The following is a 26089-nucleotide window of genomic DNA, read 5'->3' as shown; positions in this document are numbered from 1 at the left end:
TTCTCTTTCCAACTTTACAGATTAATGTCTTAATGATTCAGACGTGTCTTGTGGGAATTTATTCTTCAACTGCAGATTCAGAGTCAAATATATTTTCGCCAGCCCTTTCCAAAACAAAAGAAGCACACCATCAATTAGTTTAAAAAGCCATCAGTGATTCAGAAAGCAAATGTTTAATCAGGGACGTGTCAAGTGCTCTTCATTAGTGAAGTCACAGGAGGTAAAGTTGCGTTTTGTGTTTGACGTCCTTGCGCTTGAAGGACAGCGTTTCTGTCTCAGTCTCGTCCAGTATGTTCTCATCTTATGCCTGCATTGGATATTTTGATATTATTTTATAGGATTTTATATCAAAAATATTAGAACTTAAATCAAGGAAACTGCACAGACTTCAGAGTCTCATGTAAGGAAAGATTACCTCATCCTATTTATCAGAACAAGTGAAAACATTAATTGTTCCAGGCACATATACAGCCACCCCCCTACACCAAATGTCATTCTGCACCACATCTCTGAAACAAAGACATTAAAATCTCAGTCTCAACAGCTGCTTGGTATGAAAATGTATCTTAATTGAAATCGCAACACTTCAAATGCTTCAGCCCTGTAACTCCGAATGGCAGCCCATGCTTTTGTTATGAGTGATAACACAATGGAGGACACTGAAAGAGATCGGTCCCATTTTAATATTAATGAAGCCTTCTTAGTGGGAGGGGAAAAGACGACATAAAGCCCCCTTGATTAGCGTAATAAAGAAGGGAGTTGAAAGACGGTATCAGAAAGAAGGTAACAAGCGTTGAAAAGTACGGTGTAAATCAACAGGGACTCAAACTGACAGAGTGGATTAGAACACCATATTAACTGCAACAAGAAACCGTACAGTCGTGAGGAATTGTCCATCTGTGTTTGGGGAGTTTTCATCTGTGGCAGGGAGCTCTCGATAAAAATGACGCATTTATCAATCACTCACTATGCAGGACCATTACGACCCTCAGCGGCCTATCACTTAGCCACGAGATTTATTAGCAGACGCGATTAAGGGAGATTAGTGACTTTCCCCCCCGATGAATGGAATCTGTGCAGCCGAGCGCAATCTGAATAATACCGAGGGTGCTGAGCGGCCCCCGACAGTAATGACACATCGCACAGAGCCAACAAACCACACAGACAGTGGTGCCAAAGACTGGGGCAAATCCATTTGCGAGTTTCCGTCGGACAAAGCCACACTCTGGGCCCGAGTCATGACATACACCCTTGATTACAAAGATGTAAGGAGAGGTGCAGTTTTCTGAAGGGAAAGACCTTCTGCTGGAGAGACATAAACCAGTCAAAGGCACGAAATGGCAATTGTTCCAAATGGGTGGTTGATAAATAAAGTGAATACTTATTGATGATTATAGACAGGCTCCTTCGAGTTCTCTGAATAGGTTTGTTGGGTTTAAGTTGACTCTGACACCTATTAACTGTGCCATCGCTCTGGCCAGGGTGCATGAAAAGCTTTGCGTTAATTAGCCGCCCATTCGTTCTCCTTTATTAAATGTGTCAATCCGAGAACTACAACCGTCTTGTTTCATTTCAGTGTGTAATGGCAGCAGAGAGGCACGAATCTCTGTCTTGCTTTGTTACATTGGCACAAGAGGGAAAGAGTGACTAAATTGGAGCCTCCTACTTTCCAAGTGTATTTAAAGAGTTAACTTAGTTAACAGAGTTTTGTGTATTATCTAGTGTCTGTGTCCTGACAGGGACTTGCTGATCTTAATCACAGACTTTGTTCAGGAAATTAGATACCTGTATTAAATTAAAAACACAAGGGTCTTTCCACTTACATTAAATGCAATGCAATTAAATGAAAAGTATTTAAAGTAAAACTAACTCTTTGACAACTGCCAACAGCTTAGTCATTACAGAAGTTACAACAGCATACGGCTGTGACAACTCATAGGCTTTGATCAGACTTGTTTAAAGTGCTTTATAATGACAATAAAATGTACCTGGATATGTGATGTAATTTAAGACATTAGCAGCTACATAAAATCCATATGCAGAAAAAGCTGAAAAATTAAACATCTTACCTGTTGATCCTACCGACCACGTGATGTTCAGGTTGAAATTATTTGATGCGTTAATTGACATGTCAAGATTCTTGTTTGTCTGTTACCAAAAAAGAAATTAAGACTTTTTAACCCAGGAAAGATATAGTATTATTGCATCAATACATTTTTTAAAGTGAAAACAAAAGTCCATGTCAACCAGGCACATTTCTGAAGTGAATCTCAGATGCTTATTTACAAATCAGATGCAGTCATAGGCATACAAAGTACACAAATCATATTATAAGCTTATCATTGTTTCTTTTCTTTCCCCCCAATAATCCTGCACGAATACAATTTTCACCAACCAAAATTGCAAATTACATTAACCAATGCATTCAAATTATTCAACAGCAGAAATGGAGAATCCTCTTAGGCCAAGTATCGAAAGCAAGGACAACTTTGGTTGGTCCCGGTTTAGGATTTTCAGCTCTCATTCATAAAATCGCATCGGTGGGTGTCTGCTGTATCCTTCTCTGCAGATCTAGGCACACCTGAGAGAGGAGAGGCGGGGGAGGGGAGCTCTGTACCTGTTCAGGAGTAGCCATGAAGTTAATAGCGGTGTAATGATGGTCATCCTCTTGCAGGAGACTGAAGGTGAACTGGTAGTCGATCAGCAGGTTATCTGTGGAGAACATTGACATCATGTTAAAGCATGCGTGGCACTGAAACAGTTAAAGTCCACTTACATGGACAGACAGTACAGCAGTTCACAAGTATTCACACCCTCTGCCTGAAACAACTGTGTGGCAGATTTAATTCTGAACTCCAATTCAGCCCAGAGGCACCCATGAAGCTGATTGTTTTCGGTCTTAACTCATTCAAACCAACTGCAATAATTTGTTTTCTATATGCTGAATCAGTTTTCAGCTATTTAATATATATATATATATATATATATATATATACACACACACACACACACACACAATACAATATTTTCTTGTTCTAGCTACCACCCCATACTCCACTTGAATAAATATAATGGTAACCTTACAAAAAAAACAACTAATTCAATAGCCAGGTGGGCCCATAGAAGTCCTATTAAAGGTATGGTCTATAAGTCTTCCCATCCCAGCATGACACCTTGGAACTTTACAAATGCCCTGCTGTTTTCAAAGGAAGGACAGGACAATGGCCTACCGATGCTTTACCTTTCTCCTGATCAATACAGTAAGAAAGAAATGCGTTTCACACTGCGCAGGAACATTTACACACAGAAAAGAAGACTTCTAAAACTCATTTCTACTTCACGTCTCTTGCCTAGCCTTTCCAGTTGTGTCGCAGGTTGATGTCCGGCAATTGTAAAGCAATACAACTCCCCCCGATGTCAGTGCCACCCAATGATGTCAATCCCTTCCCAGCAATGTTTGTCCTTACAGCTGGGAAAGGCGTGTCAGTCCGCATAAGCGGTGGTTGTGTATTGATCAGTGATTAATGCTGGAATTAATGAATACGACCTTGTAAGGGTTTACGAAAGCGATTCTACAAACTGATGGCTTTGGCTTCTTAAATGGTTATAAAAGCTGCAAATGAAAAGCTTGGGCAGTCATTGGATCATAAAGCTAGAGAGTCTGCTTGCCTGTGCCACTCGAACCATCGGATACAGACAGACACCTTAACCGTGGATTGCAAAGATACAAGGCAATGGACTACTTTTGCTGCTAAAGTCATTATCTGCTGGCACAAGTTACATCTATAGATCAAGTGATCCAGCAGGATGCATGCGATACCAAGGGATTAGGAACAGTGTTCAGTGGAATGCAGGCATTTGACCCCTGGGTAATGGCAGATCCCATAAGTCAGGCATTGGGCGTCACAAACGGACCTCACTATATGTTTCTTGATGCGAACCATAAACAATGAACACTGGCAATTAATCACCATCTGAACACAGCAGAGGAAAGCTTTAAGATTAAATATAGCTCCATGACAAATCCCCACCACGACATTTTCTACTTTAACCCACACTAAACTAAATGTTCTGACATCCTTCATTTTAATCATTTTGATTCCAAACCACCATGTTGCAAGTATGTACACTTCAGTAAAACAGGCCATTTTGTAAGGAACACAAATTCAAAGCTTCAACTGTATAACACAGCCGTGAAACTAACATCACCAGCCAAGTTAACAGAAGTTTGAATTCCTTGGAAACTGCATTTCGACCGTACCAAGACAAATGGAAATCCGTGTTTGACAAACGCTGACTTTGTAAGCTAGTTAAGCAGCGTGTACCAAATTAGTCCAAATCACATCAAAGCTTCCGTCTCTGGCTGGAGGCACGTTTTTGTAGTAGTGAATTGTTTATGCCATTTAATCCATACGCTTTGAAAAGACATGAACGTGCCTCCAAATGTGAGGATTTCTACACATAGTGAGGAATTTGAGCAAGGAATTAGATTTGTATTTTTAAAATAAAATTTAAATTGAATGAAGGAAGGTTTTCTGGTTTGGTCTTGTTTATTTTACCGTTTTTGTATTTGAGGTTCGGGTTTATGAAACTAGTTTTGATAAAATGCATAATTGTATACATTTGTAATCTGCTAAAACTTAATAAATATCAGTACTTTGGCCCCCTCTTGTGTCCACAGTAATGAAATGTATCCTGTTAAAAGGTTAAGGCAAACAAGCTTCATGTGTAAATAAGGGGAAATCGCACAAGTAGCAGCTTTGAATTAAGATTCGATGCATATTGGGCCCAATTACGATTTTGGCCAACACATATCTTCCCTAAAAAAAATACAAAAATAAAAAGTCCTACTATAAACCTAATAGATTTACATAAGTATTAGAACTCAAATTTTGATAGAAAAATGTATGATAAATATAACTGTAAAAGTAAATGAAACGGTACACTTAACTAAATGATTATATTAATCACCACCAGCAGGAGAACCTTGAGGAGGACAGTGCATGTAAAACCCAGTTGCCCGGCTGTGTCCCAGTACACGAGGTAATTACAAATCTTGCGTGGCTTCCTCACTCAGAGCTGGGGACACTTGCCTGTTGCTTGGCAACCCTGTGGAGCCTTGTGGGATGCATCAAAACTATCCTCGATGCTCACGTTACCCACCATTGCATACCACTTCAGAACTGTCCAGCAGAAAGTGAAAGGAACTTCTATGTAATGTCCAGGGTTTCCTACTTTCCTACGCTACATTTTTCATTTTTAGACTGTAAGGGTGCTTTTTGATTGTATACTGTAACATGGGAAATAAGATCTGAGCAGACTATTTGTGGAACTTTGTTTTTGGGGGGAGAATTGCATTAATAGCGCAATGAATCATTTTATTTAATTCTGAACTTATTTTACCTTTGGGATAGAAAGGTAAACTGCTCAGAAGAAATATGAAGTAAATTTAATAAACTATATTTCTTCTAAAGCACAAACTCTCACTGGGCGACAAATAAAACATTTAAGACAGAACAATACAATACTGGGCATCCTTAACATCACTTACAAATGAAACATAATACAACATTTGTTATACTTCTTAGTATACAGTGAGGGAAAAAAGTATTTGATCCCCTGCTGATTTTGTACGTTTGCCCACTGACAAAGAAATGATCAGTCTATAATTTTAATGGTAGGTGTATTTTAACAGTGAGAGACAGAATAACAACAAAAAAATCCAGAAAAACGCATTTCAAAAAAGTTATACATTGATTTGCATGTTAATGAGTGAAATAAGTATTTGACCCCTTCGACTTAGTACTTGGTGGCAAAACCCTTGTTGGCAATCACAGAGGTCAGACGTTTCTTGTAGTTGGCCACCAGGTTTGCACACATCTCAGGAGGGATTTTGTCCCACTCCTCTTTGCAGATCCTCTCCAAGTCATTAAGGTTTCGAGGCTGACGTTTGGCAACTCGAACCTTCAGCTCCCTCCACAGATTTTCTATGGGATTAAGGTCTGGAGACTGGCTAGGCCACTCCAGGACCTTAATGTGCTTCTTGTTGAGCCACTCCTTTGTTGCCTTGGCTGTGTGTTTTGGGTCATTGTCATGCTGGAATACCATCCACGACCCATTTTCAATGCCCTGGCTGAGGGAAGGAGGTTCTCACCCAAGATTTGACGGTACATGGCCCCGTCCATCGTCCCTTTGATGCGGTGCAGTTGTCCTGTCCCCTTAGCAGAAAAACACCCCCAAAGCATAATGTTTCCACCTCCATGTTTGACGGTGGGGATGGTGTTCTTGGGGTCATTCCTCCTCCTCCAAACACGGCGAGTTGAGTTGATGCCAAAGAGCTCGATTTTGGTCTCATCTGACCACAACACTTTCACCCAGTTCTCCTCTGAATCATTCAGATGTTCATTGGCAAACTTCAGACGGGCCTGTACATGTGCTTTCTTGAGCAGGGGGACCTTGCAGGCGCTGCAGGATTTCAGTCCTTCACGGCGTAGTGTGTTACCAATTGTTTTCTTGGTGACTATGGTCCCAGCTGCCTTGAGATCATTAACAAGATCCTCCCGTGTAGTTCTGGGCTGATTCCTCACCGTTCTCATGATCATTGAAACTCCACGAGGTGAGATCTTGCATGGAGCCCCAGACCGAGGGAGACTGACAGTTAGTTTGTGTTTCTTCCATTTGCGAATAATCGCACCAACTGTTGTCACCTTCTCACCAAGCTGCTTGGCGATGGTCTTATAGCCCATTCCAGCCTTGTGTAGGTCTACAATCTTGTCCCTGACATCCTTGAACAGCTCTTTGGTCTTGGCCATGGTGAGAGTTTGGAATCTGATTGATTGATTGCTTCTGTGGACAGGTGTCTTTTATACAGGTAACGAGCTCAGATTAGGAGCACTCCCTTTAAGAGAGTTAAACTTTTCAGCTCGTTACCTGTACAAAAGACACCTGGGAGCCAGAAATCTTGCTGATTGATAGGGGATCAAATACTTATTTCCCTCATTAACATGCAAATCAATTTATAACTTTTTTGAAATGCTGGATTTTTTTGTTGTTATTCTGTCTCTCACTGCTAAAATACACCTACCATTAAAATTATAGACTGATCATTTCTTTGTCAGTGGGCAAACATACAAAATCAGCACGGGATCAAATACGTTTTTCCCTCACTGTAGATGTTTTGCATCTCTTACAGCAGCTACTGGCCTGTCTGAAGTTGTCCACCGCACGCAAAAATTGACATTCATTTGATTGCTCCCTTTGACCATCTTTGATCCGTTCTTACAATGTCTGACCCATTGTCACTCAATTCAATTAGTATTTATAGAGTTATACGTTACTTGAATGTTTTGATTTCTTAGAGCCCAGTTGACTGAGTTTGTATAAATTGAATCAAATGCTTTATTTTACTCAACAGGAGATGATCACATACTCTGCATCTTTTCAATACATCTCGAACAACTTGTAAATTATCCATTGTGTTCTAAATGGGAAGACTTCTGAATCCTGCTTGTTCTCTTGGTTGGGTGAAGTCCTGGTTGTGTTGAAGGCGTGTACATTTCTTTGTAACTATTTTGTATCAGAAGCGAGGAAGACTAATGGGTCCATAGTTCTTCAGATATTCATCATCTCCTTTCTTGTTGAAGGCGAATGACTGTTGCATTGCTCCATATGTGGAATTTGTTTAATTCTGAGACTCTTCGAATGATCGCATTTCGATTGATAATATTTTGTTTATTGCTGTGTCATTTACATTTTTCAGGGCAATGATTTGATTCTTTGTTGTGTTGCATTGTTGATGTTCCCATTATTTGCACATCTCAATATCATTAACTTTTTGGGGTCTTGACTGTATATTAATTTATACACACACTACTGTGGAAAAGTCAGACACATCATGAGTTACAATATATGAATGTTATGAGCATTAACAATTTACTCAAATGTTACTCCACTTGTGTGGTCTACTACCATAACACATTAGACTTATTAACAAATGAAAACAATGGGGTGAAATTGCAGGAGGCTCTGGTGTCATTGTTCATTCATCAGCTGTACAGAAGTTATTTGGATCCAACTAGAGATGAAGTGCAAATTATAAATAATCAAGCATGAAGCCAACAATTGAGCGTGGAGGAGGTTAAATGCAAGCATGAAGGTGCATATCCTGAATTGTTATTGGTAAAATGCTGACAATTGATGGTATAGTGACTGAAGCAGGGTACACACACATTTTAATTCATGGTGCTCTCTTATTTGAATAAGACTTTTGTACAATGTTTAAATTTTCTTATGCATCACAATACAAACATCAAAAATGACTTTTGCACAGCACTGACAATTGCCTGCTTTAATAATTGGTTCTTGCGATGTGCCTGACTATTCAATCCATGCCAACACTTTGACTGCTTCTATTCAATTGCATTGTTTCTGCAAGCAAGAATCTATGTCAAAACAGCCTTTTAAGTCTGAGTTTTGTTTTTTTAAAGAAAGATTGCACATTCTCTGGCTTAAAACTGTCTTTTTTTAATGTGTATTCACTTATACATGTTATTCTCCTTAAAATAACAGCTTTTAATACCATTCACTACGGTCCTCTCATCTTAACCTGGGTTTAAGAAAACCTGCAGTAAAAGGGGAACAGGGACAAATTAAATGACTTTGATCATTACACAACTGGACAAGCAATGACTGCAGTAACTGACAAAATTATTGTATTATATTTTTTTATATCTGGAGTCCATATTACTTGTTACATACAAAATGGCTTCCAAATACAGGAGTCAATGTCCAATTAATGCAGAATTTGCACTTGTTCCTTATAATTGGCCATTGTTTGAAAGCTTCAACAAGGCATAACAAATACACTGCAATGATTGCTCCGAGGGAGTAAGTACAGAAAAAAGGATCTGACGTGTTTTTTTCCCCTCAGTGCCAAGTAAGTTTTGGGCAGACATAATGTAATTGCATATAACGAGCATCTTTTAGCAAAAGAAGCAAGTTTGTACTGGCTTACGAATCCAGTCTACACTATAAAGCTGCCATACATGCATTTCCTAACAGTATATTCGTATAACAGTATATTTATACATTACAAGCTTTAATAAGAGCATGCCTTAAAGTGTACTAACAAACTGTGCAGGGAAATAGATGCTTACACAATAAAGTTTGAACATGTGTAGTGAAACATTAATTTATTCAAGCAGGAATGTTTACATTGTAATGAAGGTTTCTACCGAGCTGGAGGTGGCATCACCATATGCACATAGATTTGATGGTACATTTCCACTACATAAATGTTTCTTAAAACGTAAAGTCACCAAGTAGCAGGCTTGCCATTTGTGATTGAATCCATATCGATAACTCCCTTTTTTGTATCAAATGTAAATATTTTTCTGTATATTCTAATCTACACTAATTAAAGAGTACAAAATCAAGTTGCCATTCTATCCTATTGCTTAGTATTTATGCTGTCAGTGTGCATACAATGAGCTTAACAAAAAGGATAATTATTTTATCTGGGGTGATCACAGAAATCTCTATTATTTGCTGGTTAATACCCCCATGCAGTGTCTCCATCAACAGATCTTCTGCTTTCGTTCTGGAAAATTACAGCACCCTCTCAAGCCTATTATATACATTAAGGCCTATAGTCATAGTTAACTGCCCAGTCTTGTTTCCTGCCCCGTTTTAGATGACAGCCCTGGGGGTAGAGAGCCCTTCGCTGAAATGTGCTCCACTGCCTTGTGTGGGAGATTGCCTTGCTAATTCACATCAGGTTTTGATGCAGAGAATGATCCAGTTTGAAAGGCTTTTGTTTAGACCGGCACTGCAGAAAGCTCATTGAAAATAACTGCCCTTAACCACTTCACTTTTTTTCTTTTTTAAGGAAAGAAAAAAACAAATCTCTTTAATAAACCAAGTTCATCCAAGGTAGCCTGTCTTTGTCTGAGCAGACAGAAAATGTAATGAGCCAGTATATGAGACAGTATATGCTTTGGTGTGGTACAGTATATGGATTGTTGAGCTTCTCCATTTTAGCTTTAATACAAGGTACCAAGAAAATCTAAAATATACCCTGGGCACTTTTTCCAAACCAGTTATTGTGTTTTGCACGAAAAACAGCTATATATGTTTTAAAAAAGCTAGTCTAGAAGGTCATAAGACTATATCTTAGACATAAATCGTTTTAAAGGAGATATGGCTACCCTTGGGGGGAAAAAGTAAATGACTTCCATGTTTGTTTGATTTTTTTTTTTCTTCCTCAAAACCTTTTGTGCGTTCTGGGGATAACTTTTCAATACTATATTGATAATTATAGTTCAAGACAAATGCCTTTGTGTATTTAGAAATACAACATCTCACTTCAGTGCACAAACTACTTTGTGTAAAAATGACCAGGGACTTGAAATGACATGTGGAAACCCAGTAGTGATATTGAATATTTGTCCAAAGGATAGCCATAGCAACTTTAAATACTTTCATGGGCTTTAGATAACATGAACAAAAGCCAGTGGATGTGCTGAGTGGACGATGTCTAGGGTGAAAAACTGGCCACTTGTATATGGAGAAAGTTGCTCATATGATGGGACACCAGGAAGACTACTTTTTATTATAACATCATAATTCCAAGAGGAAAAATGCTCCATATTTAGTAGAAAACATCTAGATGGATTTCACTGAACTCATGGAAAGTACTGGATGTTTCATTTTTATTTATACCACAAGTCAAAAGTGCAGTCATCTCCTCAGAAGCTTTGGGAATGGAGGTGGTGAATTGGTGACAAGAAACAGTGTGACATGTGGGTTTTGATCCTAAATACTTGCGAGGATTGCCCTACTTCTCGGATAAACTCCAGGGCAGAAACTTTCACATAACCCAGACAAAACTTTACCGCGCTAATGTTTAGTTTATGTGGGTTCTGGTCACAATCCTACTCCTTTTCATGCCTTAAATGGACAAATCTTCACATATAAATGTAAGAATCTTGTTTTTTCTTCTTACAGTGCTCCATCCATTATCACAAATAACTGCTCACAAACTCAGCTGCAGACAGACGCAAACCCTTTCAGCCTAGTCAGAAGTAAGATCAGAATTTGAAAATCAAACAAGATGGTCAGGGAAAAAAAAAAAAAAAAAATCGAGGGCTCTTTTACTCTTAATGAAATGTTTTTTGCCTCTTTAGTATTTTTACTTTTGTGGAATGAGAAGTTATGAAAGCACTGATGTCAAGTGTTTGAGAGGTTCTGGCAGTGCGATCCTCACCCACGGATAGGAATGAGTAGAGAGCAGCTGCAACAGAATAAATTGGTCAGCTAGACTTGTGGCAGATCACTCCTGTCTTGTGCCTAAATATACCATGGAAAAAGTTTGCCACATTTGCCACAAAGGGAAAGACAATCTTTAGAAATCAACTCTAAACTGTCTATAGATTTATTTATTTTAACGTGATACTTGACATGTTAATGCCTTGTAATGCATTTGTGAATAGTTACATAGTGAGAGATTAGTGGCCAGATAATGTCAGGACAGGGTCCAGTATCCCAAAAAGCTGTGAAAACCACCCAGCATTTTGCTTTCTGATCAGCTATGATTATATTTACAGAAGAGAGCCAGGGCTAGGTTCTTCTCATGGGACAATTTTGCTTAATACATTGCCACTCTTTATGGTACAACTCTCCAACCCCGCAATTAGTGCATCAAAACATACTCCCCATCCTATTCAAGTCTACCACACTGGAAAGTCTAAAGGAGTAAATCCTCTGAGTCTTGGTAGGAGAAGGAAATGTATCTGTGGACCTCATTTTATTCACATGCGCCCTTATTTGACTGCTTTGCTTTGGGAGGCGTATTCAATTTCAAGAATAATACTTAAAACAATCTAGCTGCGGGCCTTCACTTCACCTGTATACAATCCCGGATTTGTCTCAACTGGAGAAAACTGTGCGGCATGTGTCAAATGTAAAATAAAATAATCCACTCCCGTAAATTTCACAAATCCCCAGAACCACTCCATTAATAAGAGAGCACCTCCAACCCCAAGTTCCCTGGGCAGCGCATTCAAGAAAGGCGTCTCGTTCTCCCTCAAGAAGAAATCACAGCGTTCATTATCTATATAAGGAGCTATGATGAGTTCAGCTCTGGCCCCGTCAGAAAACAAATGGAGTCTAATGCTTATAAATGCAGCATTCGGGCCTCAGAGTTAAGGACACTAGAAAGGCTGGGGGTCAACAGCTATAAAGTTACCCATCTCTCAGAGTCAATATCCACTCCACTCTCTGCGCGCTCTCTCTCCACAGAGGTCACTTCAAAAAAGCAGTGGAGGCCTATTTCAAGTGCGGATTCACAAATTGGGGGGGGGGGGGGAAGTCATTTCCTTCTCACTAAAACAAATAAGGAGGATATTGTTAAATATATGAAGCTGTAATCGTGTATATAGGTCATTGACTTTGACTGTCATTGCGTTCATTTTGTAAATGACGTGCGCGGTGCGTGAAGGCAGCCCAGTTTTCGAGGGCCAGTCAGTGGGATTGATGTGCTGCTTTCTCCTGAAACTAATGTTGTACGAACAGAGATTTGGGGGGTGTTTGTTACTTTAAAAGAAAAATAAAACCTATATTCTGTGTCTTTAAGAGCCTAAAAGCCTCAGGTCAAAGTTTTCTCATAAGCAAATACCTGGAAATACCATAAAAATAACCCTGAAAAAACAACAAGCATTAATCGTGCTTTAATTACTGGTACTAGTGAGTATCATTAAATACCTGGAACTCTCCCCAAATGCATAAAGCTCCTATTGCGATTTCTGCAGCATCCCATCACACAATTTTAAACCTAGTATATAATTTGAATGTCTCATCAGCTGTGATAATCTAATCTTCAAGTTATGATCAATTAAAGCAAACAGAGACTGCGGATACCACAGAACAGAGCTTCCTAAACACACACTGCATAGTCAGGGTCTGAGATTACTTAAGACTTGAGTAATCTATGTAAGTAAAGGCTCATTTCTATTTGACAAATGGATATTGTAGATACACAAGGGAGAAAAAGATGAATGAACTCAAGCCTGAAAACGATTTATTCTGGAACTGTGTGTCAATACTTTGTGGAGGCCTCCATGATGCAACTTACAGATTGTTTGGACAAGGACAGTAATTCTGGACTGTGCATTTGTGTAAGTCTCCTGCCCAAGTACCTGTAAAACAGAGCCCTGGAAACTGGGATTACTTCCAATACATTTCAAAGGGATCAGTCGAAGAGATCCCACATGTACTCAATTGGGGTTATTGCCTAGTGACGATCTGACTTTTTATCTTCAACATTCACTAGGGATGCTAGCCTGAACCCCATCTTCCATAGCATTACCAAATAATGGGGTACAGTCCATAGGTTTGTGAAACTTTAGATTCGTTCCCCCCTGCTCATTCCCAAACTGAATGAATCGCAGAAGACCAATACTCACAGTAGCACGTCCCCCTCAGTGGATTGCCCAGGTACCGGTTCTCTGAGTCGCAACTGCAATGAGAGAGACATACATCAATTTTCCAGTTAACCACATCTTGCATACACAAAAACAAAAAAAGAAAATCAAACAGATGCATCAATTTGATTGGCCATACAAACTGCGGTTCCAGACAACAACAGGGTCAGCTTTGCTATGGCAAAAATTGGCTCTTCTCATCCAGGGTATGTAAATATATGGCTTATACCATCCTTCACTCATTAAGTTGGAGCCACAGTGTGTGCGACAGTTCAGAGGTAATTTCACCACAAACCTAGGGCCTTGATGTGCTTTGCCCAGTCATTTCGTTCTGCACCTACATGCTGTTGCCGAATACAATGCACACCATTATTAGCCTTCCTCTTCCACCTTTTCTCCCATGGTCATAGTAGGCATCGGAAACAAAAGCCCCATGTCTAGGCACATTGTTAAGGTGTCCTTGAATTTTTGGCGTATTACTCGACAAATCCCACAGAGTCCACTCCACAGAGTAGAAAAGGCACAAAAGGGATAGTAACAAGATACGGTACTGCAGAGAAATGTACTGTAAGATGTCTCCATTGTAAATACATCTTTCTATTTTTGGAGAGTAACATTTTACAATCAAGACACGCAAGACAAAATAATTAACGGAATAGTGCTGGTTATTTATTATTTATATAGCTTGGAATCTTCTCTCTTTCTCATTTCTGTTTTTAAATATGACCCAATGTCAGCATTGCCAACTGTTAATCAGCCCAATGTTGTTTTACTCCAGAATTAACTCTGTCAGGAGATTCTGGAGAGATCCGGTGCTAGGTCTGCAAAGAGGTGAGTTGAATGCTAATAAATACGGCATCTATTCCCCAAAGTTCAGAACAGTTGGGGAGCCACCCACATCCTTCCCACATTGCAAACCACAGAGGTTTCACAGCCATCTGGATAAGCCCAGATTCAAACCAGCAATTTCTGCACTGTAGGACCTAATCGACTCTCTTAGCAGAACACATTACCAGCTGAGACTTTGCTGCCCTTTATTAGATTCCAAGTGAATTCATTTTGCTTGTATTTAATGGTGGGCAACACTTTATTCATATGAAATATTTACAGAAGCATTATAAATCAGTAGCCTGCATTTCATGAATACTGTAAACGCACAGCAACAACCATAATTTCACCTCATTTACACAGTACGTCACATATTCATGAAGTGTTTTCCACCCCACTAAGTTTATAAACTCCCAATGTACCAAAACCAAACAGAAATGTTTAGAGTGCCTGCTGGGACTCTTACATTTGCATTTTTAATGATTTTTGTGAAGCCTAACAACTTCAATGTGTGGTATTCCTCTTAGGGAAAAAAACACACATCAGGTTTAAACTTTAAGTGGTGGTAAATGTGGTAAAGGAATCCAAATGTTTATTTAGTGGTGTTTGGCTGATGCTGGATTAATCATTCATCTGGTACAATTTAAAATGCTTAGTCGTCATTTCTGCTGAGCTCTAGCTGTGACTGGTGTTGAAAAGGAATTTCAGAGAATGCTGTTTTCAATCCACAGTTCTCTGAAAATGTTATTTTTCCCAAACCAAAATACCATCATTCATAACTTTGTATTCCATCCAGGACCGACACCAAAGCTGGCCAAAACTCAATCGTTCATTTAGAAAATAATTTGGCAGAGGACAGCGTTTACATTCGGTGAGAAACTAGAGGAAAACTCTGCTGTGAACGGCAGCACAAAACACTATTAAATAAAATAAAAAAACATGCTGTATCCACAACCCTATAAACACCTGAAGCACATTTGAAATCACTCCATCAGTTTCTTTTTCATGAACCTGGGGGCAATATGGAAATACAGAGTCTCACACACACTGTTTGAATAAAGAACAAAAGAGACACCATTGTAGAGCACAGAACAGCAATTGCTTTGATGTAGAAATGTAGGTATAAACACGAGATGGTAATTGAGAATTGTCGCATGCAAAGAAGAAATGAATAAACAATGGGTTATTACATCGTCCGAGTCCAGGATAGCACCTTCAGCTGATCTGCATTTATCCTCAAGGCACCAGGCCTAGACTAAGAACAACACAAGTGGAAACTTACCCGTTGACCGCCTCATCCCAATCAAGACCACTGGTAAGACTGGAAAACACCACATTGGCCCAAGCCAGACCAACGGACCTGTTTTTTTAATCTGCTACGTCCATTTATGTTTTTCTCTCATGTATTTCCATTTGCAGCCCCATGCCTTTGTGGTGTCTGGGATTATAAAGCACCGCTGTGAATTTGTTGGCTTGATTCTATTTATTTTCTAACTTCTTTCTTTAATTAATCTACAGTAGATTCATGACAGCTGCATGATATGCATTAAGGGGCCGCGCTGGGCTCCCTAATGGAATTTACCAATACACACAACACTTAACACTTATGCACAAATGGCAGCAATCTGTTTCAATTTAAGCTGATTAGATACCTTATTTACACTGTAATGGAAAAAACAAAACAGTTTGGGTTTTTTTTAGGTTTTTTTTTTTTTTTTTTTAAGTGTTCGGCGTTCAAAGTCTCAGAAAAGGGCTGGAAACGCACCAGCGACCCCAGAGACGGTTAAGCTCTCCTCGGACACATTAGGGCAGTGACGAAGATATTTAATTTCTGTTCCTTTCCATGACTTGGCAAAGGAACAGCAGCGGAGAAACGGTCAGAAGACTCTCAAAGCTTCTACACGAGGCGATTTGATGCGTTACTAAAATCGACTGTGGGATTAGATAGGAGGTGAACTGTACCATATCAGATTTTAGTTTCTCCCCTATGTTTTCGTTGACTTTAGAGACATTGTACAAAGAACCAGAACCTTAATACATTGACGGACTAGAAAGCTGCTGTTTATTCAACTGGCCCCACTAGACTTGGCCTTTTTGCTTACTTTCTAAGCCTTTACGCTTATTGCCTTTCATTTGAATAAACAGAAATTAAAAAGCACAATGAGGCATTTAATGTTGTGTACATTACACATTATTTTCACACAATTTGCAGAAGAAATGTGTAGTTTCATAATGTGAAACCAATTACAGAGTGTGTGCAAATGTGGGTGCCTGCGTGATAGTTCACAGATTCATAAAACCTTCCCTCACTCTTCGATGCAGAGAGATGCCAGTCAGTCAGACAGGAAAGGAGGAATATTGAGCTCTTGAAACAGGCTGTCAACTTCCTTCTCAGATGCAGTGTGAATGCGAAGATGAAGGAAATGCTACAATGCCCAACCTTTGCTCGTACCTGCTGGAAATATGTCTCCCCTCATTCAAAGGGGTAATTAACTGGAGAAGCAGTTTAAAATCTATAATTACATTTCTAATTTTTGCACTGAAAATCCAGCATAGAAGGAATAATTCTTCACTAAACCTAGCGGAAAACACTTCTGTTCCGGCCTTTCGACGTATATATTTATTTTTGTTTTCACACATGCAGGCAATTTAAACCGGAGTCGATTTTAACTAGACATTTATTTACGCAGAGCACAATTCCCCCCTTCCCTGGCCCTGCTTTCATTCTTATGTTTAGATTTTGCTCTTTCCTCTGTGGTGGCGGGTCACACACATTGACTTAAAAGAAAAAAAAGAAAAAAAAAAAAGAATGAAAGAAACAGGATTGAAAACCATCAAGCAGCAGTGACAGAAACTCAGATAAGCACCAGAATTGAATTTCTAGCTTTGCTTGGGCAAAAGCTCCCTCCTATACATTTGAAAGACGGATGCTTCTGTCTGCGCGCCATTGTGTCAGAACTCGCCATTTCTCATACTCAGTTGACCCACTGGTAACAGCCTGACTATCTGCCAGACCATTAGGAGACCATATCATTCAGCCGCACGCTTTGTATTCATTGAATCAAGCCCAGGCCGGGAGAAAAATAAACCTGAAAAGGGAGAGCTCGTGACTTTGAACCATATTTCCCGAACCTGCGTGCGATAAACAATGTACTTTTACGATAGTTGTGATCAATCCCAAAGCAAAGCTACTGTCAGAAGTTAAGTCCTCCAGCCCTGACTAGCAATTTTATCAAGACGATGAACCGGAACAAGGTTTGCTTTGTATGTCTCTACACCACCACCACCAACTCCTCCTGCCCCTCTCTCTCCAGCTTTCACCCACTTCCAAAGAACTCTTAGCATCAAACAAAGCACCAGATCTTTTCCGTCAAATTTAACAGAGGAAAGCGTGTATCTTTTCCTGTCTACAGAAAAATGAGTAGGTACCTGCCTTCACTCACAAGTTAAATGAGCATGGTACTCTTAGCTCAGTGAAGAGCAGGCTGCTATCTGCAACCGAGAAGACAACCCGTTCGTCTCATTATACACTTTCCGAACTGAAAACACAGGGGGAAGAATGTCCTCTTAACCCCTCAAGTCTGGCAGGACTGGTTTGCAATTCAATGTGGGAAAGCCCAGTAGTGCAGCCATCTGTAGTGTAATTGGACTGCAGTCAAGGGCTAAACTCTGGAGAAACGCTCTCTCTGACTTTAAGATAACACGCAATATTCGCACAATGCAGAAACTGGACTGTGCTTATCCGACTGACAGGGGGCCAGATTTTATGTCATCATGGTTATTTTGTGAGGGAAAGGGCATTTTGAATAACTGGCCCAATTTACACCAATGTAAAATTATTTCAAAGTCCAGTCTGCTTTGGGTCAGTCCTCGGATTTCAAAACCACTTTTCCGTACCGTATCAATATTTCTTCCACTGCAATAACCACTTTCTAAGATCAAAAAATTGTTTAAGCATATCGAGGCAGAAGTAACACTTCAGCTAGATGAAGTCCAGACACCACAGTTAAAAATTATGATTTGGATTTGATCTGTCAATTTTCAGATATCAGTGTATTTTGTCAATATAACTTCCATACTTTTATGAAATGTACAAATAAATCTTAAATCTATATTTTTATCATTTTATAACTACAGCTTGCGTAAAGTTGGTCTGTTAGCAGTATTCATGTAGAAGTTCGACTCTCCATATTGAATCGTATATCGTTTGAAAGCTTGTTCTCTGGAGCAAAACATTTGCCAGTCCATATATGGTAATTTACTATGTATTCATAATGATTTGTGCTAAAAAGTCATTTCCTGAAATTCAAAAGTATGTTGTAATTTGCGTTTACAGCCATTTTCTCAAAATTACATGTTTCCCATGCACCAAGGCATTTTCCTCACCCTTCAAGGCAGGTAGATCCACATAATTTCACACACTGGTTTTAAGATCTTATATTATAGCCAGACATTTACAGTGTTAAAATATGTTTATATAATTTTATCTCTTTCATCATACTGCTTTTTGTGGCATTTTATGTATAAATATATGGGGGGGAAAAAGGGTCTGTCATACATATGAGTGGTGTTTTTTTGTTTGTTTTTTTTTGTATTTTTTAATACATCCATCAAAAAGCTATTTTGGTAAACTGTCCTGTAAAAGTATGACCACTGGGTGTCTTATCACAATACAATACAAACAAAAAAATCTGACTTATCAATGTGTTGGAAAATTGAGTTTCGTGATCTGCGTCATTTGAATTGCAAAATAATAAAAATTGCAATAAAAAAAAAGATATATTATGTATACTTTCAACCTGTAAAGTTTAATTGCGATATGATTAAAACATATATAAAAAAAAACCTATTTGAAAACCTGTTTTCTGCTAGAAAGCGGTCCAAAAAAACTAAGAACGATACAACAAAGTCCAATAAAAGTAAATGTCCTTCCATATTTTTTATGGTTATACAGACACTATGACAGATATCTGTAAAATAAAATGATTGAACAAAACCCCAGATATCTCCCGAGAATAATTCGATTTGTTTGGTGCTTTTCTCAATACGTTGTAGAACGCACACCTCTGCTTCTCATAATCTTAAATTTTTTCACTTTTTCACTTTCATCCACCACAGGCTTTTAAAATCTGTTCTCTTATCTGCTGATGCATCCTATCGACCAAGCCTCTCCACACAGATCGCAGGGCTTCAAACGCTCCCCGCGCAGTTGAGGTATCGAGCACTTGCACATATCCGTTCATGATCCGTCTCCTGCACAGAAGACGAGGACGCTTCATAACGTGGTTGGCTTTACGGTCAGCACTCCCATCAGCAAATATTCATCCTACAGAGATCCAGACATGTGTTAAAGGGCTCAGTTATACTCAGTAAAAGGATTAGATTTACAGCCACGAATCACATCTGTGGAAGGAGAGATTCTTATTGTTTGTTTAATAAACTGAACCACGTCACGTGCCTGTGAAGTCTTTAATTAGCATCGCTATCTTTTAAACGTCATTATAAAAGCTGTTTTGTGGATCCTGGCTGAAGTTTGGTTGGATATGCTTTGTGACATCTATCAGTCCACAATAAAAATAATAAAAACTGAATCTTTTCAGTATAAGTATTGACACAGAGAAAACCCTGTAAATGCACATCCAGTCAGGATTTTAGCGCCAATACAGAATTTTACCAATACGGTTTTCCTTCCTTGTGCTATAAACAGAGTTTCATTGCTTGGTAAATGACAAAGGGAAGAGCTCTTTAACTGAAGGCATATGCAGAACATCCATGAACGCAGACAATGGTCCTCTCTCAACTCAAACTCAAAGGTGTTCATACCTCCATAACCAGAGCAGCACAGTCCCACTGGGATTCTGTTAAACAGATTTGTTTTTCCATAACCTTCTGGACAACAATGTGGCAGAAAACTAATGTTTTTTAAATCACAACTGGAATTATAACCATGAACCCAGTTTTCGATTTTTATTATAGCTTGACAGTATAATAAATGGCTCCCTGGAAACAGATCTATAGTACTTACTGGATGTAATTACTAAGGCTTTTCAGTCAAGACCAAAACAATTTTAACAATGTTTAGAATATATTCCATCACGTATCTCAGATAAAACATGACAGTTACAGTAGTTGCAGTGATAAAGTAGAGGAATCAACATCGATGGGGGGGAAATCTGAGGTGGAAGGACATGCAGGGCAGTGGGTCTTGTGATTTTTGAAGTATTAAACCGTAATTAGGCCTGGACATCATTTAAAGCGTGACCTGGATTCCAGACGATTGTACATTTAAGTAGGATGGTGTAGCATAACACAATGAAACATATACTGTACAATGTCCCAAGCCATAGTATATCAATCTGTGTTGTTAACAGTCTGCTAATATAATACCTAAGCCTCCTTCACAACAGATATAACCTTATTACACAATGTAGTTAATACATCCAGATAATGGCTTTCAGTTTTCCAATTTCAAGTCCATTCTGCTATAATTTGCCTTTTATTTTGCAGCAAATTACTCCATTGCTTTCTTCAATAAGATTTCCTTGGAGATGCCATGCGAATCCCATTCCATAGTTAAAACGGGTTCAGCTTTCATCTTTATTATGTCTAGGTTCTAGGTTTTGAAAACCAAAGGTGGTAATGTGTTCCAATACAGAGAAAGGAAAGATCTAAAGGAAAGTAATTTGTCTGTCCAAACAGACAAGTTTTCTTGTAAAGTGAGGTGAGGGACCGAACAGACATTCGATCTCTCCTCATTTGCGGTCGAGAAGATTCAGTGATTGTTGCAACTAAACTACTCACTAAATCCAACTAATTACAGCAGGAACAGTCAAGCAACACGCCTCATTGAGGGCAAACAGAAGTCAAAATCTATTACTGTAGTCACAGGTTAACAAAGTGAATTTATCAATCGGCACTTTAAGAATGAAATCCATGTAAACTGGTCACAATGCTGGCAGTTTTCGACATCAACCCAGACGATGGTTGACTTCAGGGGCCCAGAAGATGATGACGTAATGGTTTTGGCAGCCGAGAAACACAGAGCGCACGTCCTCTTTCCAGTATATAATATTACAACTGGTGTACATTCATGTCTATTACGGAGCCACTGCCGGTTTTCCTTGCGAGAGCCAAACGGTTTTCAAATGCTCTTGTCTGCAAATAGAGCAGCAAATACTGCTTACAAACCAATAGACTCTACCAGCCGCCTGGTATGTCACTGGCACTGCACAGTGTGAAAGCCAGCCACCCTGGGGGATTATCTGCCACAGTCAGTAAAACAATCATTCCTTACGCCCCCCCCCCCCCGCCTCCAGCCGCCCAGGGCAGACCTGAGCGCTCCGTGTGAGGAGAATATGAAAAGAGGAGATGTGAGACACGACACTAGTCTTACATATTTCAAATAACATTCAATTACAGGAGCGCTGCATTAAGCAACTGCACAAAAAGTGGCTTAGGAGGCCAGCAGCAAGAACTGGTTTTCATTTAAATCTAATTTAGCATCTGAAACGCAATAAACGAAAACCCAATAGATGTCGCGATGGCTCGGATCTCTATGTTGTCGGATATTATGTGTTCTTATTGCATAGTAATCAAGCAGCAAAACAAATAAATGAACATTAAATACTTCATGAATAGTTAGAGAGTCATGAAATTTAACATCACTACTATTATGATGATGGTCATGATTATTATTGTATAGTTTAAAAACAAAAGATGACTGGTAGCAGAGTACCATTATTATAATTTTTAACATTTTAAAAGAAAATACAGACAGGCACAGAGAAAATTAGAAGAGCAAGGCAAAGCTGTCAGAGGTGCATCATAATTGAAGAAAATACATGTAAAATAACAAGAACTGAACCCCCCCCCCCGATACACACACACATAAAAACATCAGTCCCCCCAAGATAATGGCATACATCCTTTCTGACTGAAATTGTGTACATCAGTACAGTGTCAGAGACATTAGCCTGAGCCACAAAATGAAGAATCAATATGTGAAATTAATTGCAGCCTGCGCATTTCACAAGACAATTTGTCAGGCAAGTCTGAAAGAGCGAAGGATGAATCAAATCTTTAACTACAGACAACAGGTACAAGCTTGTTCTGCCTCCTGGTGACAGATACCTGAGCAGCAGCCGGCTCAGCAGTGATGTACTGCAGCACTGCTCTTACCATCGGTGGAAGGGAGACGGAGGTCTTTTTTGGCCACGGTAAAGAGAAAAAGAAAAATCCATTCATGGGCCCAGACTAAAGCAAAAACTAGGAACACAGATTATAAAAGGAATACAGCACGTGATGGGTTCAAGGGACCTTTCTATCTTTCTATCTTGAAACAAAGTGAAACGTAGCAGCAGTTTTAGTCTGCAATAGATTCAAAACTCAGCTCTAGTACAAATTTAATGCTGAAGAGCTCTCCATTTTCCTCTATTGAGCTGTATATATATATTTATTACATGTATACACACAAACAATCACCTGTAAAATCATTATGGGCCTGCAGTTATGCTTTTTTAATCAATAGGACTCTTCACATGACTATTCATATAGTCTCCCCATTCAACACCTGCTACATCTAAACTAAGAAACTGTTCACACACAAAATCCAGGTCTCTTTCTTCCTGGCTGTTTATCCTTTTTGCAATTTAACAGCATTTTATGACAACCTTAATATATAAGGTTCGGGAATGATTCATAAAGAGTTGAATATTTTTATTCACACTAGAACTGGTCAAGAGAAACTGTATTCCCAAAATCAAACCCCTCCTTGGACTGAAGTCTAGATAACATAGGACCTTGTTGTTCCACTCTCAGTGAGTCAATGTGCTCTTAACAAAAGGGAGTTTAGACCTAAATTGTGCTTCCTTAAAACCCTTATTTTTCTAGAAATAACAAAAAAGATACAAACCACAGTTTTTCTTTCGGACAAAAAGATATATGGGGTATACTGACCACTATTTAATGTACAATAACTTGTCTACCATTCCCAGCTCCCAAACTCCTTCCCCCTTTCTCATCCTCATATCATACAATTCACATTCACGGTTGTTCAGTTCTCAGAGCCAGTCTAATACATGTTTAAAACCGCACTAATTAGTTAAATGAGGCCTGCTGGAACATGTTCAGGATTTCCTTTGAAACAATAAACACCATTTTCAAACCCCCGTGGACAACAAAAACAAAAGGGGGTCTGACGGTACAGAGCCGAGCAGATAAAAGTGAACATTGAACAGAGTTGTTTATCTGAAGAGTCAAGTTCAGGGTCCTGTCAAAGTTTGCGGCGTGGGCTCGTTCTCTAACCGTGATGGCCCGTCATGTCATCTTAGATGGAGCCATGGGTAGCAAATATAATAGTTTCAGTAACAATACCCTCTCTGTTCATTTCAATAATTATTGAGCCCAGCATCTTTTCACTTTCTCTGTGAAGTGAAAGGCACTTAAGCATATTATTACCCAGGACCTGCTCTTAATTAAGGCCAAAAAAGTATTTTCAGACTGCACTATTCGTGACACAAAAGCAAGCCTCCAAAATGTAGTACAAGTGCCATTAGAGGCCCTGTTGAGTGTATCCTCCCAGGAAAGTATTTTATATGCTTACTGTGTGGGGCTCAATATTTAATTGTGACAGCCACTGAGGTTGAGGTTACTTTTTCACTTTACTGGGTGGCTCGAGTCTGTTGCAAGTCAAAAAGTGTGAGGATTGAAACATTCTGCCCTGCACAGCCCCAAATGCCCATACTTACAGCTGACACTGGTCTCCTTTAATTCCTTTGGTTGTACAGTAGCATTTCCCCGTCAGGACCTGGCAGATATTGGCATGGCCGTTGCATTTACAAGCTGTGGAAGAGAAGACAAGGTGGTCAGTCAGTTACATCACAATGAGCCATAAACCCTGGCAGTTACACGCACTGCAAACCAGCGAGTGTTTCACAGCGACCCGCGGAGCTGTAATGTCAGCGTCCGGCTGTATCTCGTACATCACCCAAGAACACAGACTATAATTAACTGCTTCAGAGGTTTTTGAAGAACTATGTTAATGTAGTTTTTTTTTGTTTTTTTTCCTTTGTAACATATGCAATGCAATTTTACAAATGACATTAAAACCAAAGATGGGTTTACGCTCTATTAAATGCATCAGGAATCAACATTTTCCAGTTTATATCAATATTGTGGGTCGTTCAATGTTCTGATACCGTTTAAATTGAAACCAGGTTTTGCTTCAGCAAAGTGACAGTTTTCTGGAGGAGAGGGGAGTTGAGAAAAGGTGTCTGGAGGTCATGCGTATTAAAGATTTACATGTAAAATAAATATAGACCGACTGCGGTCCTGAACTCCAGGTCAGGCTGTAGTGTCATGGGACATTAGCAATCCGTTAACTTAATGCTCTAATTCCACTTTTGGTTCTTTTCATTAGTAACTATGATCAGGTGGGGGTATAATCTGATGCAGATGGCTGCATCATTATTGCAGGACCTCAGTTCAGCGGAGACCTTGGCATACTTTGAGTCCCAATTTGCATACCACCGAGTGCACTGTAATTTATGGAAATGTAGTATTTCTTTCTAAGCTTTCTAAAAATAGGTCAAGCAAATGTCTAAACAGAACTACATACACACAAACACACATTATGAGGCATGATGATGCACGTTTAAATACAATTGAAATGGTTAATAGCTTGGGTGATAAATCTCTGGCTCCTATTTAACAATCTGTGTTTGAAGAAGCCCACGCCTCGATGTACTTCTGATCCAAGGATGGCTAGACGTTCTCAGACGATCACCCGGCTGTTTCAGGTTCTAGAGTCTCTTATTGTATGAAATGTAATCTCATGCAGTTTGGGCAAGAGGACCACCAAGCTGGGCTGTTATGGCAGCACAAATATTTTACACAATAAGAGACACTTCACAAAACTTATTAGGCTAACTTAAAATAACTCACACAGATAAGGATTAGACACACAAATATATTTACAGTGTGTTTTATTGTGTTGTAAAATTTAACAATCCCCTTCTTAAAATGATTTGGTCCAGGATATGCTGTAACTGAGCTACAGCAGCTGATCTGTGCTGCACTGTCATGCTGGTTAAACTTAATGAAACTATTTATTAAAGATACATCCACAGTACATCCTGTGAAACTGGCACCACTAGCATTTAAGTGTCCTGAAACTGCGTGATTAACTAATCCTGCTAATTCTCTGCACAGGATGACATTTATACGCAAGGTGAAAGGTATAGGAATGTAGGAAATGCTGCTCTGTGATTGGCTGGTTTCTCAGGTGTGATTTATAATGAAAAAGACACTAGATGCACAGCTGATCTCGTACTACTTATTGAAATTTACTCGCTCGATATGCTTGCAGACTGCAGCTCTGTCAAATGGTTTCACACATGGTTTCAAAAATGTATCTACTGCATTACACCATTTTTTATTGTTTTAACACAAGACCAAGGACCCTTGGACTGTCTTCCAGATTATTTGTATTGTATTTACTTTAACTCAAAATCCAGCTACAAGCTTTTTAAATGAGGTGCTACAGAAGACTTTTGAGAATCGTGGATACAACACAGGACCTGAAGGCCTGCTGGCAATAACATCTTGACTGCTATTGGAAAACATGAAAGCTTTCTCCGTTACGTGAAAAGTCACAGCATCTCCAATTCTCAAAAGTCTGCTGTAGCACCTCAGTTAAAAAGCTTGTGACATCCAAGCCTGACCAATACAATACTACAAGATTAAGTTATTGGAAAAGGGAGGAGATGTAGGCTGAGAAAGATAAC

General features: G+C 39.2%; 1 protein-coding gene across 2 annotated transcripts in view; it reads right to left on the bottom strand.

Annotated features, from left to right (window-relative positions):
• atrnl1b (attractin-like 1b) overlaps positions 1-26089 on the bottom strand; it is a 300343-nt gene that overhangs the window by 147358 nt on the left and 126896 nt on the right. For both annotated transcript variants that reach the window (XM_066693672.1, XM_066693673.1), the window contains exons 21-24: positions 24053-24146; positions 13461-13513; positions 2618-2712; positions 2070-2148 (exon numbers count right to left, since the gene is read on the bottom strand). In XM_066693672.1, the coding sequence (XP_066549769.1) occupies positions 2070-2148; positions 2618-2712; positions 13461-13513; positions 24053-24146 (321 nt within the window). The remainder of the gene's footprint in view (positions 1-2069; positions 2149-2617; positions 2713-13460; positions 13514-24052; positions 24147-26089) is intronic.

This window comes from Amia ocellicauda, chromosome 20 (genome assembly GCF_036373705.1).
Source record: "Amia ocellicauda isolate fAmiCal2 chromosome 20, fAmiCal2.hap1, whole genome shotgun sequence".
Classification (NCBI taxonomy): Eukaryota; Metazoa; Chordata; class Actinopteri; order Amiiformes; family Amiidae; genus Amia; species Amia ocellicauda.
The sequence above is the reverse complement of the archived record's forward strand: the minus strand, read 5'-3'. Positions and strand labels throughout refer to the sequence as shown.